The 22,176-nt window shown below is 46.7% G+C and overlaps 1 protein-coding gene across 1 annotated transcript in view; it reads left to right on the top strand.

Annotated features, from left to right (window-relative positions):
* Positions 1–22,176, top strand: part of MYOCD (myocardin) — a 55,228-nt gene that overhangs the window by 5,517 nt on the left and 27,535 nt on the right. Inside the window, exons 2-4 of the mRNA XM_065415763.1 lie at positions 847–902; positions 9,906–9,981; positions 16,490–16,651. Of these exons, the coding sequence (XP_065271835.1) occupies positions 847–902; positions 9,906–9,981; positions 16,490–16,651 (294 nt within the window). The remainder of the gene's footprint in view (positions 1–846; positions 903–9,905; positions 9,982–16,489; positions 16,652–22,176) is intronic.

Below are 22,176 nucleotides of genomic sequence, written 5' to 3'. Positions count from 1 at the left end.
ACAGAATTGTACAGACGCCCTTCTCTTCGAAACCCTCTCAGGGGAAAACCAAACGCTTTCAGGAAGAGTGTTTGAAAGTGGTGGCTAGGGCAGCCTGCTGACTTTGGCTCCCAGGCTGGGTCATATGCTAACTTAGCACTCCCCAAACCCACAGTTCAGTTGCCCAGCACCTTTCACAGGGGGATGGAGAAGAGTGACAGAGAGCCAGGAAGGCTGCTTGAAGGCGGGAGCTGCAAAGAAGGGGATTGTGTAAATGAACAGAGAAGAGGTTGGTGTGCAGTGAGTGGAGAAACTGGGGAGGAGAGCAGAGAACAAAAGCTTCTGAGCCCTGTGATTAATATACACTTGCAACCCAAGTGAAGAATGACGAGATCCCTTTGTTTTTTCATGTTCCCCTGGACTTGGCCTCACAGTTTGAGCCACTTGCAGGCCCACCTGCTGACAGAGTCCTTTAACGAGGTCTCCTCTCTTCTGGGCACTGACCCTTTGCTTTCTCCTCCCCACTATGTTCTGAGGTGCTGTAACCCACTGAGAGGTCTCCAGGGAAGAGCCTCCCCTAGAAGAGGAAGTGTCCCATTGAGCGCTGAGTTGCACAGCCTGCACCATCTCTCTGCCTTGGGCTTCTGCTCGCCCCTTGCTCTCCATCCCCTCTGCTCTCCTGCCACAGCCTGGTTGAGAGACTGGGATTTCCCATAGCTTTCCTAAGTTTTTAGTTAGCTCAATAAAGAGATCGGCTCATTTGTGTTGCTATTTTTATAGCACTTGTTAAAATTCTATTGCTGAGTATTCTGGTGGCTGCTTGCTCCTTCCCTTGTGCTGATTGTGCCTCTGTGTTTCTTATTGCAGCACTGAAAAGCCCATCTGCATTCCATGAACAAAGGAAAAACCTGGAGAGAGCCAAGGTAACTTCTTGCACCCATGTGAATGAATGAATTTGTGTATTATCCTCCAAGTCTGGGCAGGCTGCTGGAGACTCAGACAGGGAGTTTGCATAAAAGCAACATTATAATCGTTGGGCCTAATATCCTGCTTCCACTGACATTAACACAGCTTCATTTACAGCAAGTGTCTTCTTTCCTGTCTGCAATGTGGACCTCAGCTGCATATTGTCCATGTAAAATGAGTTCAGACTATATTGAATGCAGGAGAGATCCAGGGGGTGGAGAGAAACAAGATGTGGATGATAGCTTCCAGGGTGGAAGAGAGAGATCCCTAAGGAAGATCACAGGCGTCCCCAGGGTGGAACTTCAGACAAAACACCCAACAGTCTACCTTTCATTTGCATAAACTGAATCAGGCCTTGCCTGGACCGTTACTTCCATCAATGTATTTACACCAGTGCAGGGGTGGGCAAACTTTGTGGCCCAAGGGCTACACACCAAATCTCGGCCCCAACCCAGAGCCCACACCCCCAGCCAGAGCCCTCACCCCCTCCCGCACCCCATCCCCCTGCCCCAGCCCAGTGAAAGTGAGGGAGAGCGAGCAAGGGTGTGAGAGGGGGTGGAGTGAGCGGGGGCAGGGCCTTGGGGAAGGGGCGGGACAAGGGTGTTCTGTTTTTGCAATTAGAAAGTTGGCAGCCCTAGTAGTGGACCCCCCTCAGAGCTGGCTGTAGCATGAATTTTGGCCCTGCAATGATCCCACACAAACTAGGAGTACCCAGCTTCACCCAAAATGGAAAAAAAAAGGTGATTTCCTGGTGGCAGAATTTAAATCTCATGATTTTTGAACGCTGAGGTTGTAATATTGGAAACTCCCAATGCATTAATCTACACACAGAGCATCCTGTAAATATAGTAATAGGCTGTCCCTGCTCTGCACTTCCTTAGTGCTGGGCTCCATGTCACCCTGTACAGGGGGAGGGGCATTGAGGACAGTGAGACAGATTGGAGTCCCTTCCCTCAGGTGTGCTGGGGCCAGGAGGGAGTTTCTTTACACAAGCACCCTCCCCCTTTGCAGGCAATGCTGGCAGCTGTAGAAGAGGCCCTGCAGAGCCAGCTGGGGAGGATCTCCACCCCCATCCCAAAGAGCTCTGTCTGCTCCATGAGCTGTGGGAGGAAGATGCCCATCAGAAGCGGCAGCACCTCTCATGGAGCAGTTCACCGCAGGAATGGGGCAACGGGAAAGGACCTCGGGAGCCCCCCAAAACGCCTGCAGGGTAAACCCAAAATGTTGGAGCCCTGAATCATAGTGATCCCCAGGGTACAGGAGAGCTCTGTGGGATGGATCACAGAGATCCCAGGGTGGAGGAGAGCTTAGTGGGGTGGATCATAGAGATCCTAGGGTGGAGGAGAGTTTAGTGGGGTGGATCATAGAGATCCCCAACGTGCAGGACAGCTCTGTGGGGTGAATAACAGAGATCCCCAAGATGCAGGACAGCTCTGTGGGGTGGGTCACAGAGATCTCCTGCGGGGAGGAGAGCTCGGTGGGGTGGATCACAGAAATCTGTAGAGTAAAGCACAGAGATCCCCTGGGTGGAGGAGAGCTCAGTGGAGTGGATCACAGAGATCTCCTGGGGAGAGGAGAGCTCAGTGGGGTGGATCACAGAGATCTGTGGAGTAAAGCACAGAGATCCCCTGGGTGGAGGAGAGCTCGGTGGAGTGGATCACAGAGATCTGTGGAGTAAAGCACAGAAGTCCACAGGGGGACTCAGAGAACTCTGAGGGGTAGAGGAAGATACATGGGGCAGATAAGGAAGACTCTTACACCTGAGGAAGGGGATCAGAATCCTGCATTCGTACAAGAGCTGACAGTGATCTATGGGGCAGGTTCATGCCTTCCAGTAGATGAGCAGCCCTCTTGGCTTCTGATTCAGCCACTGAACTCACAGAATGGAGCCCTAAACAAGTGTCCAGGGAGGAATTTAAATGCCCTTTGTCGTCTGCAGTGAGTAGTCCCCAAGCAAGTCATACTTGTCATCACATAGCAAAACCCTGACCTTTGGCTTTGCAGCATGCCCCGGGGTCCGCTGGGATATTGCAAAGCCTCTCAGGGAGCTAAGTACCTCCCCGGAATGTGCTCTGCTCATGCTGGCACCAGCTATCTAGCCCAACTCAGGCACCTCTCAATACTGCTAATGGCAGAGATAAGATAAGTGGCCATTTCCAGAAATGTCTGAAAATGCCTGTGACTAGATAGCTTTTTGGGGAACCATGTCAGCTTTCCAAGCTCCCTACATTACACACTGGCCACCCCCAGCTAAACCTAGGGTATGTCCACATCTGGAGCAGGGGGTGAGTCGCAGCTCAAGAAGGCATACTTGCACTAGCTCAGAACAAAGTAGTGTACTAAAAATAGAGTGCAGCAGTGGTGGCGTGAGCCACGGGAGGGGCTAGCCATGCCACCCGAGACCATGGGCATGAACTCTGGGTGGGTAGCCCCTCCCACCACACATGCTGCCATGACTACACTATTTTTAGCATGCTAGCTCAATCAGAGCTAGTGTGAGTGTGTCTCCTCCACCTGGCAATCACACCCCCAGCTCGAAGTGTAAACATACCCTAAGAGGGTCTCCAGGGTTCACATAGCTCTCCTGTTTGCCTGGGGCCCAGTTCAGAAAGCACACAATCCAAGACAACAGGTTAGAAAAATACATACAGCAAGGAATAAGATACCCTGCAATGCTGACAATAGACAACAAACCTCTGATATGCTGATATATCAAGTACATTGCATTGATTCCATTGCATCAATCCAAGATAAACTAATCCAAAACTATCCCAATTTTCTCATTTGGTCTTTGAGGATGTTTTTCTTCATCCTCATTTCTTTTCCCATATCATATTCATTAATAGTTAGTTCATGCTGCATACAGAGAAATAATAGTAGCATGGCTACATTAAGAGGAAAATACCTTGTTGTACATGGTTGGCTCTGGCTGATGTGTAACAGAATATAGTAATTCATTCAGTTACTCTATGAGAGATTTGTTTTCAGTTAGTTGTACAGGCACTTTAGCTGAAGGAGTTAACTTGAAACTTTTGGGAGTGTTCTTGTGAACTAACATATTCTAGGTACTTGCCCTTTGTCTCCTACCATCATAAATGACTAATGTAAGAAACAAAACACCCCTATGAAAAATGTGCATGTTTAGGAAATTTCAAGCAATTTAAAGTATCCTTGAAGTGTCGTATATTTTATTGTTCAAGTATACATTAATGTCTCTCTGTCTCGCCCTTCAAAGGCTTCCATTGGCTGCTTGCCTGGGGGAAGAGGGAAGGATTATGAGTGGGATGCCCAAAAATGTCTTTGTTCTCAGAGCATGCTAAAGAGCACAATGCAGGACAAAAATATACTCCTGTTTATAGGGGTGCCCTTTGTTTAGGGCAGTAACCAGTGAATTTCAGAAGGATTGTTGGGTGCTTTCAGATAAGCAGCCAATGACATTTTGGTTGCTTAACTGAATCTTCTCCAATTTCCATTCTCTACAAACTTGGTCTAGAAATCTAATAATAACGGGTTCTTTTGTGTGTCCCAATATTTTCTGCTTCCACTGATTCTAGAAACATCACGATAACAGCATCTCCTGCCTTTGTGCCCCGGGTCACTTCTCCTACTACTTAGAACCAGGAAGGCCTGAGGGGAGCCAGAACTACAATAAATGTTAAAGTTAATGCACAGTGGACTAGATGGTCCAAGGGGTTGTTGACAAACCTGTAGGTTAGTGATTCAAGTCTCGCTTGAGTCAGGAATCTATCTGATGGCTGTTTGGTAGCCTATAATGTGAAATTAATTAAATTAAATTAATCCACCACCTCCAGATACGTTATTCCAAAGGTCTTTTCAGAGCATAGTGACACAGTGACACCACTTAAACAAATCAAGGCACCAGAGAAACATGGATTCATAGGAATGCTGTACAGGATCGGATCTGCCACCCATCTAGCCTGATGTTTTCTTTCACAGTGGCCAGTATTAGATGCTTCAGAGGAAGGACAATTCTGGAATAAATTACACAGGGGAAGTTTCTTCCTAACGTCAGACAGTTTGTGCTCTGAAGCATGAAGGCATAACAGGAGGTTAACACAAATCACAGAGTGGGGAATGGGGGAGACAGAATAGCAAAACTAATAGGATGTTCCAAATTCTTAGCCAGTCAGGAGCAGTAAATTCAATTCGGCACCTATCTAGCTGTGATCAGCTTGCAGTTTACTGCATGCATTATGGAAGAGGTAAGTTTTGAGGAGGGACTTGGTGATTGCTTTATAAAATTTGACTAAGGGATTCCTCCATGCATCACAGGTAGCATGGAGAAATCATGGGGAGGTAATATGATTAGTCAGATCTTTGAAGTATTATGTTATTATGTGGGTACCACAGTTACACTTCTCCAATGTAATGTAACTGGGTGTTCTCATTACTCATATAATGCCTCATCCGTTTTGGAATCCTCTTTTGGAAGCTCTTGCAGTCAGCAATATCTGCACCTGTATTGCCCCTCTGTGGCCCACCACAGGCACCTACTTTTAGGCTCCCAGCTCCACAGCTGTCACTTCTCCCGGGCAGAGACCCACATCTCTCTCCCTCCTAACTGGAGGTTTTCCAACTGCACAGTTCCCTGCCTTCATCATGAGTTCCCCAGCAAGTCAGGTGGCCTAGGCAGGCCAGCTTTGCTTTCCTTTCTCAGAGGCTATAAACAGCATAATTGCCCCGGTTAAAAGTCACCATACAGCCCTTTCTAAACACACATTTCTTTCTAAGGTGAAAGCAGTATAGAGAAAACAGATTACAAACAATAAAAAACCTACACACATGCTAGGAAGCTTATCAGAGGTCACTCCCACTCCAACAAGGACTCTGGTAGGAGTCAGTAGTTCAAACACCAACAAGAGTTTTCTGTGGTTATTAGTTCAAAACAGCTGTTAGCCCAGAACAAGCACACCTATGAATCTGTGCATCTCTCCATTACACAGCTTTGGCCTTTGAGCCTTAAATTCCAGGAACAGGTAATCAGCAGATAATGATTCTTTCCACAGGGCATGGCTTCAAAAGGCTGGATTTTTGCATAACTGGGGGGTGTGGTACATTTGCATTCATCTCCCCCTAGAGATTTCCTGGGAAACTTTGCTTGTCCTGAAAGTTCTTTCTTGTCTGGCACATTGTTTCAGATAGTCCTTTGAAGCTCATAACACTTCCCAGGGTTTACATTGGCCATGTCTCCCCTCTAGAGGCATTACATACAATTCCACAATAATACATAAACTTTGAATTTTTAATACAATGGACTCCAAGATACTTAAACTTAATTCAATAAGATTTTTCAAGGCTATTGCAAGAAATTGCCATATCTGTCATAATATCTTGTTGCAGAGAGTTCCACAGGTTAGCGATACATTATGTAGAAAAACATTTCCTTTTATTAGTTTTGAATTTACTGGCCTCCCCTTGTTCTTGAGTTATGAGACACCATTCACTCTCTATACCACTCACTAGTTCATATGACCTCTTTTTATCTCCCCTCTAAACTAAACTGTCCTGTTCTTTTCACTCTCACCTGATAAGAAAGTCTTTCCATACCTCTCATCATTCTCATTGCCTGTCTCTGAACATCTCTCTTTCTGCTAGATATGTTGTTAGATGGAGTGACCAGAATTTAATACGTGATTCCAGGAGAGGACCTACCATGTATTTATAGAACTGCATAATTCTGTTCAGTGTTTTCTCCATCCCATTTCTTATGCTTTTTAATGTTATGACTGGGTTTTTTGACCTTCTCTGCACACTGAGAAGATATCATTAAGCTGCCCACAGTGACACCGAGATGTTTTCTCTGAGTGATTACAATTAATTTAGAACAGGGGTAGGCAACCTATGGTACACGTGCCAAAGGCGGCACGCGAGCTGATTTTCAGTGGCACTCACACTGCCCGGGTCCTGGCCACTGGTCCGGGGGGCTCTGCATTTTGATTTAATTTTAAATTAAGCTTATTAAACATTTTAAAACCCTTATTTAATTTACATACAACAATAGTTTAGTTACATATTATAGACTTATAGAAAGAGACCTTCTAAAAACGTTAAAATGTATTACTGGCACGCGAAACCTTAAATTAGAGTGAATAAATGAAGACTCGGCACACCACTTCTGAAAGGTTGCCGACCCCTGATTTAGAACCTAGTAGGGTGTAGGATCGGCATAAATTCTTCTTTTCAATGTGCATTACACTGTCTTTGTCAACACTGAATTTCATCTGCATTCTTGCTACCCAGTCACCCAGTATGGTTAAGTCCCTCTGAAGTTCCTCACAGCCTGCTCTAATCTTAACTGACCTAAATAACATTGTGCCATCTGAAGCTTTTTCCACCTCACTGCTCCCCCCTGCCCTTTTTCAGAGTACTAATCAGTACCTGAAATAACACCATCCTAGCACAGAACTTTGTGGCATCTCACTGTTTACCTTTTGCTATATTGCAAATTGACTCTTTCTTCCTCTGGACTGATTTCTGCCTTTTAGACTGTTTCTAATCTTCCCTCAATGGTGGTGAATTTAATTATATTATAGTCACTATCACTCGGCAACTCAACTATAGCTGCTTCTGGAACTTACCTCTATGTTACTTAGGACTCAGTTTAGCATAGTCTCTCCTCTTGTGTTCTCTCACTAAATAAGGCCTGGTCTACACTACGACTTTAATTCGGATTTAGCTGCCTTAATTCGAATTAACGCTTGACCCGTCCACACAACGAAGCCATTTAATTCGAATTAAAGAGCCCTTTAATTCGATTTCTGTACTCTTCCTCGACGAGAGGAGTAGCGTCAAAATCGGTATTGTTAATCCGAATTAAGGTTAGTGTGGCCGCAATTCGATGTTATTGGCAATTAGATGTTATTGGCTACCCACAATGCAACGCTCTGGAAATCGATGCTACTACGGTAGCTTGGACGCACACCACCGAATTAATGGTGCCTAGTGTGGCCGAATACATTCGAATTTATAAAATCGGTTTCCTAAATTCGAATTATATACATTCGGATTAATCCTGTAGTGTAGACATACCCTTGGGTGACAAGAAGTTGCTTCTCTACCTATGGACCTGAAAGGCCAGATTTTCAAAGATATTTAGATGTCTAAAGATGCTGATAAGCTCCTAGTAGGAATTTCAAAAGAGAGTAGGTGTCTAACTGTCCTTGACACCTGGCACCTATCTGCATCTTTAGGCACCTAAATACCTTTGAAAATCTGGCCTGAAGTGACATTTGATCAGTTTTTATGCAGGTACTAAGAGATATCCATTATAACTCCTTTTGTAGGTGTAGTTTTTACTTTCATCTTCCTCAGCACTGTTCATTCAATAGCATTTTCTTTAACTGGAGACTGGGAGTATCATTACACTCATATATTTGTATTCCTATCATTTGGGACTTGGATCTCTACAGATTCAACTGTGTGGTCCTCTCTACTCAGAACTGGTATCTCACTAGGTTCCATGGAATCTTTCAGATAGTGGGACTCCCCCATCTCTCTGACCTAATCATTCCTTCCTGTATAGTTTATAACCAGGTATTACAGTATCCCATTGATTATTGTCTTTCCACCCTGTTAAACAGAAATGCCACTTACATCACAATCCTCTTGCAATGCTGGACATTTTAGCTCGCCTGCTTTTGCTTCTAAGTTTCTTTCATTGATATCCAGATATTTGTAGTTGGTAAACTCTGTTGAGTAGTGGAATGGCCATTAACTGATTGTCAGATAGAACTCTATTGGCTACATCTGAAGGTCAATTGAATGACAATGACAAGCTGAAGGGGTAACTTGAGTATAATTTATATTTCCTACTGTAATAATACAATTAAGCATATGTGTGAGTAGATGTGTATTTGCTAATATGCCTGTGCATTTGCTGTAACCTTTCCATTTGCCTTTATATTGATAGCTCATTTGGCAGACATTTCTTCTCTAGTTAGAAAGGATCTGGAATTTTCTGGGCATTCCAATAATAATACTAATTTGTCACTTGAGCCAAGATGTTTGTATACTAAGTGCTGTCCTCAGGGAAGGTCTCACTGTATATCAGTATCTATCTATATATCTATTTCTAAGTGTTGTTGTAGCCATGTTGATCCCAAGATATGAGAGAGAGACAAGGTAGGTGAAGTAGGAGTTGCTCCAATAAAAGATGTTGCCTCACCTACCTCGTCTATCTATTTCTAAGGCATTTATCACCTTTGTATCTAAGATGAGAGCATGACTTTGCCAGCCAGGGCCATTCACAAAGTGGAATTCAGCAGTTACGTGCAGAGCAACAGGACCTAGCAGCTTACATCAGGAAGTGCAGAGTACCCTGGAAACTGTGGAGGATTTAGAAAGGCAGAGTGTCATTATCAGCACTGGAATAGCCAATAGACCTCTCTCTTACAAACAGTGTCAGAGAATCGGTACAGAGGGTCAGGCTCCTAGTTTTACATCTCATCCAAAAGCTGGCATTTCCAGCAGCATAGCATCCTCTCCCACCATGCTGGGGTGTTGATTCAGTACCAACCCCAAAGGAAACATGCTGTGCTGTCTTGTGGGGGCAGTTCCAGGCACACACCGGTGAATAGTCCTCACACTCGGTGAACAGGGCTCCAGCAGACTTCACAGCTTGGGCACCAGCAGTGCTGGGGGTCTTGAAGTACAGCTCTCTGGAGGCTTAAAAGGACACACCTTACAAGGGCCATCTGCTGAATTGTCAACATTGATTCCAAGAGCATCACTTTGTCTCATTGGGCATCTCTTGTCCGAGTGTTGGCTAGTACTTGGGTGAATAAGGTACCACTTAACAGCTCACTCAGTGGAGAAAAGCAGTTATTCCCTCTTCCTACGAAAACACGAACAATTCCAATAGCTGAGCAGAAAGAGCCAGCACTGTGTAATTTACTAGCTGGAGCTGGTGATCTAACATTCTCTGTATTTCTGTTCTGCAGACTGAGGATTACCTAAAGCACAAGATCAGAAGCAGGCCTGAGCAATCAGACCTGGTCAATATGCACATTTTACAAGGTAAGGCTGGATGAGCTGTTCCTCACATATTTGTAGATTTTTCCAACCCTTCATCTCTCTTGTGGCCACAAATCCTCTGTTGCTTTCCTGTTTCTCTGCAAGATGCACTTTTAGGGTTACTTTGCCCCAGATCTTGATGGCAATCAGACTATGTAAGGGGCTTGTAGCACAAGGTATTTCATGTTGTGCCCAATGCAGCCCTGATCATCCGTAAATAGGCATTGACAGCCTGAATCAGACCTGAGGTCCATCTAGCTCAGCATCCTGTGTCTGACAGTGGCTGGCATCAGGTCCATCAGAAGGATTCAACCACTAGAAACATAGATAGCTGGTTTTGTGATGACCGGGAGAATCGCATGGTGACTTGCCTACTGGGTGTGAAGGCAGGGCCGCCCAGAGGATTCAGGGGGCCTAGGGCAAAGCAATTTCGGGGGCTCCTTCCATAAAAAAAAAGTTGCAATACCATAGAATACTATATTCTCGTGGGGGGCCCTGTGGGGCCTGGGGCAAATTGCCCCACTTGCTCCCCCCCGCCCCCCGGGCGGTCCTGTGTGAAGGTTGCAGATCTCTCAAGACATCTAGATAGACTTATGTGTAGTGCTGGGGAGGAGCCGGTGGTTGTGGTATATGTAGGCACCAATGACATAGGGAAGGATAGGAGAGAGGGAGAGAGGTCCTGGAGGCCAAATTTAGGCTGCTAGATAAGAGATTGAAGTCCAGGACCTCCATGGTAGCATTCTCTGAAATGCTTCCAGTTCTACGTGCAGGGCCACTTAGACAGGTAGGACTGCAGGGTCTCAATGCGTGGATGAGAGATGATGGTGTAGGGAGGAGAGGTTTAGATTTATTAGGAACTGGGGAACCTTTTGGGAAAGGAGGAGCCTATACAGGAGGGATGGGCTCCACCTAAACCAAAATGGAACCAGATTGCTGGCGCTTAAAATTAAAAAGGTCATAGAGCAGTTTTTAAACTAAGGGCTGGGGGGAAGCCGACAGGTGCAGAGGAGCACATTTTTCAGACAGAGACATCCCTTAGGGAGGATCTATTAATGGAAATACTGATCTGATGAGAAACAGTCAAATGAAAAAGAGTCCCATTCAATTACATCACGTAATGGCAGACAGTTAAAAAGTGACAATTTTTTAAATGCTTATATACAAATGATAAAAGTCTAAATAATAAGATGAGTGAACTAGAGTGCCTCATATTAAATGAGGATATTGATATAATAGGCATCACAGAAACTTGGTGGAATGGGGATAATCAATGGGACACCATAATACCAGAGTACAAAATATATCAGAAGGACAGAATAGTGCTGGTGGGGGAGTGGCCTATATGTGAAAGAAAGCGTAGAGTCAAATGAAGTAAAAATCTTAAATGAACCAAACTGTGCAATAGAATCTCTATGGATCGTAATTACATGCTTGAATAATAAGAATATAGTAGTAGGGATATACTATCGACCACCTGACCAGGATGGTGATAATGACTGTAAAATGCTCAGGGAGATTAGAGAGGCTATAAAAATTAAAAACTCAATAATAATGGGGGATTTCAACTATCCCCATATTGACTGGGTACATGTCACTTCAGGACGGGATGCAGAGATAAAGTTTCTTGACACCTCCCCACCCCCAGCACCAGCAGGGGTCCCTGGCTGCACGCCATCCCACCCCCACCCCCCCGCCAAAGCAGCTGGGCCGCCCTCCCCCAGCACCCACAGGGCCCCTGGGCAGCCCCACCCCCACCCCCCAAGTTTTATTCACTGGTATTTTTAGTAAAAGTCATGGACAGGTCACGGGCTGTGAATTTTTGTTTACTGCCCGTGACCTGTCTGTGACTTTCACTAACAATACCCGTGACTAAAACGTAGCCTTATTCATAAATGATCTGGAAAAAAGTGAGGTGGCAAAATTTGCAAATTATACATAACTACTCAAGATAGTTAAGTCCAAAGCAGACTGCGAAGAGTTGCAAAGGAATCTCACAGAACTGGGTGACTGGGCAACAAAGTGGCAGATGAAATTCAATGTTGATAAATGCAAAGTAATGCACATTGGAAAACATAATCCTAACTATACATACAAAAGGAAGGGGTCTAAATGAGCTGCTACCACTCAAGAAAAAGATATTGGAATCATTGTTAATAGTTCTCTGAAAACACCCACTCAATGTGCAGCTGCAGTCAAAAAAGCTAACAGAATGTTGGGAATCATTAAGAAAGGGATAGATAATAAGACAGAAAATATTATATTGCCTCTGTATAAATCCATGGTACAACCACATCTTGAATACTGCATGCAGATGTGGTCGCCCCATCTCAAAAAAGATATATTAGAATTGGAAAAGGTTCAGAAAAGGGCAACAAAAATTATTAGGGCTATAAAACAGCTTTCGTATGAGGAGAGATTAATAAGACTGGGACTTTTCAGCTTGGAAAAGAGACAACTAAGGGGAATATGATAGAGATCTATAAAATCATGACAGGTGTGGAGAAAGTAAATAAGGAAGTGTTATTAACTCCTTCTCATAACACAAGACTTAAGAGTCACCAATTGAAATTAATAGGCAGAGGGTTTAAAACAAACAAAAGGAAGTATTTTTTCAAACAACACACAGTCAGTCTGTGGAACCCTTTGCCAGAGGATGTTGTGAAGGCCAAGACTATAACAGGGTTAAAAAAAGAACTAGATAAATTCATGGAGGATAGGTCATTCAGTGGCTATTAGCCAGGGTGGGCAGGGATGGTGTCCCTAGCCTCTGTTTGCCAGAAGCTGGGAATGGGGGACAGGGAATGGATCACTTGTTGACCTGTTCTGTTCGTTCCCTCTGGGGCACCTGGCATTGGCCACTCTCGGAAGACAGGATACTGGGATAGATGGACCTTTGATCTGACCCAGTATGGCCGTTCTTATGTTCTTAAAGTGTAAGAACCCAGAAGTTGATGTGGAATAATCTGCTTCCCATGAAGTTCAAATCCTAACCCACAATTGTCTGAGACTGACTTAAGCTCTGACAAAGGACATTTAATATTCCTACCTAAACCTTTTAACTTTAATTCTAGTAACTCTGGATAGTCCAGTTATCCACGTAAATGTCCAATTTCCTAATTTATTGGCCTTGATGATATCTGTGGCAGCGAGTTCCACAGTCTAATTATATTTTGTATGGAAAAAGTATTTCCTTTGATCACTTTTGCAATCAGTCTGTGGCGTCCTCCAAGCACATTCCCCTAGTCTTGGGCTCCGGACAATTTCTGACACTGCTTCCTGTTTCACCACAGCTAGTGTCCCAATAGGGCAGGCAGACTGCTCTGCAGACAATAAATCCTGACTCAAGCCTTCAGTCAGACTCCAACTGAGCCCTGAAAGGTTGGAGGGGAGCACTCACTGCTCTGGCTGGAAACAGAACTCCTGACTCTCTTGGCAGAGCAGGGAGTGCTGGAGATCTCACACAGAGCCATAATACACAGCAACAACATGTCACAAACACACGGAGCAGTCAGGGCAGCTAGGCTCTCGGGCCAATGCTGGGCCAGTTCAGCCAGTGCTTCTTGAGCACTTCACAGGTGCCTCGTAATTATCAGGAAGCCTCTTTTCACAGCCCCTTACAGCCTCCCAAATACTGTCCCATTCTGGACACATCTATTCCCTACCTGCCCCCTCCCCATAGCACAGGGCTCAGAGAGAGAAGGGTGAATGCTGAACTGTTGCCCCGGCAGCCAAGGGGACAGATTAAACAGCTCTGCCAGGGGTCAAGGTTGGCACAAGCCGGCCCTGTCCTCCCCATGGGGCTTTTGCCCTAGTCAGGTGCAGGACACCTGGTGTGTTTGAACTCTCTGAGTCTCTAGCTGTTCACTCCTGTGGGAGGGCTTTGTCCTCCTCATCCCTGCAGAAAGGCCACGGCTCTCTGGAGCTCTGCTAGAGCCCACAGCCATCCCCAGAGAGGCCTTGTGCCACCTCCTCCTCACCTTTCACAACTGCCTCCATGCCAGCAAGGATCTTGCTGGAGCCCAAGGGGCTGTTCCTGAAGCATCAGGAAACTAGTCTCACTCCAGACACCCCAGCCCTGCCCCCTCTCCTCCCACAGAGACCAGGCCCTACAGAGCCCTCATAGAAGGGCTCCCATGGGCCCAGGAGGAAGGAGGGAGCAGGTGCTCTCCTAGGCTCCCCTCTACCTAGAGGCGTCTGTTATGGCCAGAATTGTTAGGCTCTTGCTCCCTGCATGGGAAGAAGTGGACGCTAATCCCTTCCCCATGTGCTGGAGTAACAGAGGCCCCCAGTTCCCTGTCACGGGTTCTAGGCTTTAGTGACTGTCCCTCACGTTCCATTGCAGCCTCCTATCTGGGGTGTTAACCTGAGCTCGCCACGTGCGTGAGTCACATCCCATAATTCTGGCACTCTGGTTTGGGGCAGCTGTTGAGTAGGAGGCAGGTGATGGCTGGTTAATTGGTGCAGTCACCTGAAAACTGGTGCAAGCTTCAGTTAACCAGTGTCTGGTATATAGGCGGTACCATTTGCTCTCCGTGTGAGCTGGGATTATAAGGTGAGGATAAACAGTGACAGGAAGTTCCATGTGCTCTCCTGACTAGGCAGCTGCCGTTCTGTGAGGGAGGCAGGATGGTGCTAGGGATACGGCCTGCCTGGGGGCCAGGACACCTGGGTTCTAGTTCCGGCTCTGCCACAGAGCTGTTGTATAGCACTGGCCTCCCTCTGCCACAGCTGTCCAGCCATATACCTCCAAGCTGGCTCACGTTATGCCCATTTTACAAATGGGGAAACAAAGGGTTTGGCTACACATCGAGTTATTCTGGAACAGCTCCTGGGAGTCAATTCACCCCCTACCTTTATCTGAATTAATCTGGGAGAGTAGAAGCTTTGCAGAGTAGAACAGCTGCTAAGAGACTTTCATAAGGACAAATGGGGATGATTGGGGGTGAATGACCACTCACAGGATAGCATGAATTCAAATGTCCCATCAGGTCCATAACAGGCTTTACAGCACGCTGCTGAGACTCTGAGGCTTGTGTTTTCCACAGCCTGAATTTCTTCAAAGAGTAGTTGTATTCGGAACCATAAGGCTGTGCGGTGGTACCTTCAGGTCCAGAGAGGTCCCCTGACTTTGCTGACTACTGCAGGTTGGTCACACTTTATGTTAAGGGTCCATTTATAATTGGTTTGTAAAGGCTAAGTAAGTGTTCAATAGATATAAGCATGTTGCAGACATTAGTAGTATGTGTTTAGGGATGGTCCTAAACACATTGGTAGAAGGTGTTAACGTCATGGTGATAAGCAATCTATTGACCTGTTGGACTTGGTGACAATCTATAATAACAATTGATTAACCACTTATTAAAATCTCTAGTAATCATTTACCAACTCTTTATAAACCATTTATCAGTGGAGCCTTAGGATAAAGTATAACCAGTAAATTCTGCCTTTTTTTCCTGTTAACCTTCCAGAGCCCATCCAGCTCTGGGAGAGGACTCGGAGAGTCATTGTTTCATAGAGTTTAAGGCCAGAAGGGACCATTATATCATCTACTCTGACCTCCTGCATAACACAGGCCATTACATTTTACCCTGTTACCCCTGTATTAAACCAACAACTTGTGTTAGACTAAAGCAAAATTTGTGCCTTCCAGAAAGGCATTCAGTCTGGATTTGAAGACAGCAAGCGATGGAGAATCCACCACTTCCATTGGGATTTTGTTCCTATGGTTAATCACCGTCCCTGTTAACAATTTGTGCCTTATTTCCAGTTTGAATTTGTCTGGCTAAAGCTTCAGCCGTTTGTGGCTGTTTCACTTTTCTCTGCTAGAATAAGAGCCCTTTAGTGTCCAGCATTTTCATAGTACCCACGAAGGTACTTCTCCACTGTAATCAAGTTACTTTCAATCTTCTTTCTGATAAACTGAACAGACTGAGCTCTGTACATCTCTCCCTGTACAGCATGATTCTCTCCAGCCTTTGAATCATTTTTATGGTTCTTTCTACACACTCTCTAATATTTCAGCATCCAAGGAGCTAGAGGCTGTTCCCATTAGCTGGCAGAGCCAGTCCAGCTCGGGGAGAGGAGCTGGAGTCTATTCTGCTCCTGCATCACCCACACAATTTTTAACTAAGTTTCATTGCAGACTGTTTATAGATCAGACAGAACCCAGCATAACTCTAGGATCCCAGGCTGAGTTTGCACAGCTGGAATCTAGGGGAGGGGAAATCTTTTACTTGATAACTGAGAATTCTGACCTGGGAACCATTGAGAACCATATGGAGACCCACAATCCATCCCACACACAGTCCTATGTCTAGGGATTAGTCTAACAGCCAGCGTTCCAGGCTCAGAATACTGGAACTGATCTCTCTCCATTTACTGCTCTAACCTGAAATGTGCTTTGTTTTGATTGTGATCCCGGAAGGGGAATCTCGTTAGCACTGAGCATTCTGTATCTAGAGCACAGGTTCAGCAGGACCTGGAACTGATGCTTTCAATTTTGGCCTTTTAGACTCAGCTGCAGAGGGGTCCATTCAAGCTACTCAGATGAAGCTGAAAAGAGCCCGACTTGCAGATGATCTCAATGAAAAAATTGCTCTCAGACCAGGTCCTTTGGAGCTGGTGGAGAAGAATATTATTCCTGTTGACTTAGCTGTGAAAGAGGCAATAAAAGGTAGGTCACAAGAGAAGCACGGCTTGTATCGCACGTGTGTGTACAGCACAGATTGATAAGGACATTGATACATATAGTGCAGTACTTAGATATGAGTCCGGCAGGAAATTGCCAATATAAAGTTAAGAGCCATAACAGAACCTAAGTTAGCCCATATTGTTTTCACTGAAAGCAACCTCAACCAGCAGCGCATATATTCTCCTCACCAGGTCTAAGAGGAGAAAGGAAGCTGTCAACTCCTCCCAGAAATGTCTCCCATTAAGTTGCCTTGGTAAGAGGCTAACATTTTCAGTCACGCCCCTGTGCAGTCAGCCTCCCCTCCACATATGTTAGGCATCACAACCCAAATCCTACCCTCTGGCTAAGGTCCAAGAAGAAGGCACAGCTTCCATCAGCCTGAGCTGGAAAGCCTCAGCATGCCCAGTCTCTTTCTACCATCCCTTCACCTCACTTGCCCGAAGCAGAGTCCAGTTCCCTTCTCTGCGCAGCCAGGGGACAGCTGGGGTAAGGAATCAGTCAGGGCTTGGGAGGCACCCCCACTGCATTAGTGCACAGCTATTTGGTTGGCATTTGCTTGGTTGGCTGGTTGGTTTTATGCCTCTGCCTGAAGTGCCAGGCAGTGGCCAGGAGGGTTGGGAGAATGAGTATGCCTGGTGATGTACCATGTGGGCCTGGTACCCCCTGCCTCTCCCTGGTGTGTCATTCCACTTAGCCCAGGTCTACACTAGTGGGGGGGGGGTCGACCTAAGATATGCAACTTCAGCTACGCGAATAGCGTAGCTGAAGTCGGTGTATCTTAGGTCGACTTACCTGGCCGTGAGGATGGCGGCGAGTCGACCGTTGCCACTCCCTCGTCGACTCCGCTTCCGCCTCTCGTGAGCTGGCGTTCCGGAGTCGACGGGGAGCGCGATCGGGGATCGATTTTATTGCGTTTACACTAGACGCGATAAATTGACCCCTGATAGATAGATCACTACCCGCCAATCCGGCAGGTAGTGAAGACCTGCCCTTAGACTTGTGTAAAGTGGGTGTAAAACAGTCCCCAATCAGAAAGGTGGTGCTTTGCACTCACTCTGCACTGGTGTAAATGGCCTCAAGGCCCCAGGAAGGGACGAGTCAGGCCCTGTGTGTCTGCACTGCATTTCAGCAGTGCCCCAGGAGACAGCAGCCAGGCTGGGACTGTTCTCTGATGCAGAGGCCACAGGACTCACATTAGTGAACACAAGGGGCTTCCTCTCTTCAGGATGCTGGAGACACTCCCCCCTGCAGCTCCTGGCTCACCGGAGACACACAGCTTGTCACCCTGGGGTCTTGGTAAGGGCTGGCCCAGGCTGTGCAGTTAGGGCCTGGACTGCTCGCTCCAGCACGCTAAGCTGCCATGCTGACTCGCCAAGGGGATAAAGCCCACTCCGAGGCCCAGCCCTTTCTGAGTGAAATGTACAGGGCCACTTTCCACAGCCCCGGGGAGCCTGGCACTGGCCAGTGGCAATGGCGGGAGAGCTGTGGGCTAGGAAATGCAGGTTGCAGTGCTCAAGCAACTGCAGGGTCAGGACTGCTACTACCCTGTCAGCCTACAGATAGCACCTGCGGGAGGCATGGAGCCCAGCCCAGCCATGCTCTCTGTTAGTATTTCTGCATGGGGCTGGTACTGTTCCAGACACCCAAATGAAAAGGCACTTTCAATCCTGCCAATGCAGGAAGTATCTGAAAGAGAGAAACGAGAGACCCAGCAGTGCCAGGCCAAGAAGGCTCATCTGTACGCAAGCCAGGCCCATTTGTGGAGGGTCTGATCCATCTCTACTAGTCAATAGCAGTCTTGCCATTGACTTGAAAGTGGCCCTGAGAGCTGGTCCCATGCAGCCCAAATTCCTTGTTCAATAACACTCAGTCCCTAATTGTCACGGATTATTTCCACTGGCATGCCAGTTACGTGTGCAGCCCAGTGAGGGCGTTCAGTGCCCCGGTTAGTGCTCAGGGTGAGCTGGAGCCAGTGGCAGGGGCTCGGCTCACCAGGAACTTAGACCCTTTGGCAATATTGACTTTAGAATGACACAGGAAGTGGTGTGAGAAGCAGGAAGCCCTTTGACTCTTGGTTCGGCTAAGAACCCAGCATGTAGAATCTGAGCTATTGCAGCCCATGGTGAGCCAACTCGGCAGAGCACTGTCGAGCAGAGTGAAGCCTGCAGATTTCCCAGGCTGTCTGTGCAGTGGTTTCCTTTCTTGGCCCCTATTATTGTCACTGTTCTGGTCTTGGCATATTTGGCACCTTTAAGGCCCAGTGTTGCACGGGTCACATCACTATAGTTCAGGGTCCAGTGTCACGCCCTGATTTCTCATGCTTGTAACTTTTCAATACACTAGCCTGAAATGTTCCAGGCCGGGTGCCTGCCTGAAGGGTTTTTCTTTATTTTAAGGGGAGTTTAATCAAAAACTCGTCAGCCATTTTTAAATGATGGAAGAGTGGAAAAAATACATTTCCTACTTTATAAAAACTCCAGAACCGTGTCTTTGAATGCCGTTGTGTCAGAAAGAGCTGAGGTTTGGAGGCTGGAAGGTTGTTGGGGGAAGAGTGCTCGAGGAGGGTTAGGGCCTTTGCCCAACTGGAAAATAACCTATGGTAGGCACACTTGCAAAAGGCATCCTGGTCATGGCCTGTGCACTGGGATGTGCACACTAACCCACCTGGGGAACACGGACTCCAGGGAACCCCCCGGCAGCACGAGGGAGGGCGGTTTGGAAACCTGGGTCAGAGGCTGTGTTCAGACTTTGCTCAGTTCCTGGCTCCTCCCTCGCCCACCAAGCAACACGAGAGCGTACAATGATCTCAGGCCTTAAAGGTGACTGACAATGGACAAGAACGTGGCTTTGTGCCCTGTGCCCTTCTGTGATGCACCAAGAGGGCCTGCAAGGTTTTTCTTCCCCAGCATTTTCTGCTTGTGGAATATCTGGGATTTCAAGGGTTTTTCTACCACAGATGAGCCAACGAGGGCCTGACTCTCTTCTCACTGACCCCAGCGTACATCAGGAGTAAGTGGAGTTAGCTGAGCGTAAAGCTGATGTGAGGTCAGAATCAGACACCTGGCGTGGGACCTTTCTGAGCTCACAATAAACTGGGCAGGTGTGTCTGAATCTTGAACAACGAGCGCCTTTCTCCTAAGTGCTTGTTAGGGGCTTGAATTAAACAGGGCTTAACAACCAAAAGTTTTAAACGGTCTGACTAAAAATGTCTTCCCCTGTTCAAAAGCTTAGCAGTCAGGCCCTGCAATGATATCATCAGGGTAAAAATATGAAAAAGTACAATGGGGTGTCCTTAAAATCAGTTTCATCTAGTCTGGGCCCACCAGCACCAAAACATTTGAATCGTAATCCTATGATTATTGCATGACATCACTACGGGGCAGAGCTGGGTTGTTTGGGTGCCTTATCTGTGCTTTGCCACATCTCAGCATCTTTGAATTTCTATTAAGAATTACCCGGATAATGTATTTCCTGGGTTTATAACACTTTGTTTTAGAATAATTACAACATACTGGTAATGGAGTTTTGCCCTAAATTAGTAATATGTGCTCTCAGTCTTAGCTCCAACTGATCACAGCTTGTGTCTGGAAATTAATACCTTATTATTTGAGAAATCATCCATGGCCACATAATTCAAGAGTGTGGGCTCTAGCCAGCCTCAGCTCCTGCCAGCAGAAATGCAGGCTGAGGGCCTGCCTGATGCAGCAAGTCTTCCTGCAGCAGGCCCAGAGGGGTGGAAGGTACCCACAATCCCTACTTTAAGAAGGCTTGGAGCTAGCTGGTGCAGCTCGGACAGTGGGATGGCAGTGCCCTGGGAGAGGTGTGGCCAAGGTGCCCAGGAATGCACTGATTTAACCTCTCTCCTAGGCAGTTTCCCCCTGATGGGCAGAGGAGCCCCCACCACGAGTTTAAGGTGTCCTCCCCAGCAGAACACCCAGGAGACGGTTTGCCTTCCCTGGGTGTGAATCCCACCTAGGCACAGCAACCAGTGGGTAAATCTACCCTTTGTTGGCTGTTCAGCCGCAAGGGGGCAGAGTCAAGGGCACATCTTTAAACAAACTTTCTGGGGTTCTTGAATGCTGAGCGCTGAACTGTGCAGCATGACACGATGTCAGTGCTTGCCTTTAGATTTATATAGCAAAATGCCTAAGTCAAAGGAGCAGCACAGTGTGTTTGCCAGGTCCATGATTCCCCTGGGGCCTGCAGCCCAGGGTCGGACACGGAGCAGAGAGGAGCACTGCTATTCTGAAACTTTGAGTCTTTTGTTTTTGCAATACCAGAAAAATGACGGGGTTTAAAATTGTCTTACTGTAACCGTGGAATTTTAAATGTTTATACAGTGGAAAGTATAGTTGACATATTCATCTAATCACCTCCAATAGGGCGAAAGAAAAGTGCTGAAGCCAGTCTAGATCCCTAATGTCCCAGCAACAGGAGGCTGCCTGTGCTCCACATAGCTGAGGGATGATCTAATAGCCTTTTTTACCAGGTCCTTGTCATCACTTTGTCCAATGCACTCAGGAGGACAATACCCAGTGCACTAAAAACAGCCCCTAGCAAACACCATCCTGCCTGAGATTACAGCAGAGGCATGGGATCATGAAACAACATGGATAGCCGCAGATTGCTGTGAGAGCAAGAGAGATAAGCCGAGCATTCCCCTCTCCCCGCTCCATGCAGACCCTTGGTATCAAGAAGTGAAGTAAGAGGCAGCACATTCCAGTCATGCTCTGGAGTGCCATGTTGTCCCTGACTGAGGTCCCCTCGGCTCACTTGTTTGGTGTGTATCTCCTCTTGGAGGGGATTTAAATGCCTCCTAACTGCCAGCCCAGCTGTACTATTAGGAAAAACTATTTCACTAGGAGGGTGGTGCAGCACTGGAATGGGTTACCTAGGGAGGTGGTAGAATCTCCATCCTTAGAGGTTTTTAATGCCACGACAAAGCCCTGGCTGGGGTGATTTAGTTGGGGTTGGTCCTGCTTTGAGCAGGGGGGTGGACTAGATGACCTCCTGGGGTCTCTTCCAACCCTAACCTTCTATGATTCTTTGATACTCTGTGGCTAAGGATGGTAATGTGTTTGAATTTGATAGGGTTCCTTCAAAACTCCAGAGGGAAAAAAAAGTAATGGAGTTATCCTATCTCCTAGAACTGGAAGGGACCTTGAAAGGTCATTGAGTCCAGCCCCCTGCCTTCACTAGCAGACCAAGTACTGATTTTGCCCCAGATCCCTAAGTGGCCCCCTCAAGGATTGAGCTCATAACTCTGGGTTTAGGAGGCCAATGCTCAAACCACTGAGCTATCCCTCCCCTGGGAAGATTGAAGGTGGATAATTTGCCATCTGCCATGCTATGTCACCCAGTTCTCAGGACAGCACCGAGACAGCAATTGTCACCGCCTGAACACCCTGCCCGTTGAGTCAGCTCTCAGCATCACAGAAAGCCCACAGTCTTTGTAGCTCCTGAGGCAATGTTTTGGCATATTTTGGTGCAACACTGCTCCATACCAT

The sequence above is a fragment of the Emys orbicularis genome, chromosome 13 (assembly GCF_028017835.1).
Source record: "Emys orbicularis isolate rEmyOrb1 chromosome 13, rEmyOrb1.hap1, whole genome shotgun sequence".
In the NCBI taxonomy this organism is placed as follows: Eukaryota; Metazoa; Chordata; order Testudines; family Emydidae; genus Emys; species Emys orbicularis.
The sequence above is the reverse complement of the archived record's forward strand: the minus strand, read 5'-3'. Positions and strand labels throughout refer to the sequence as shown.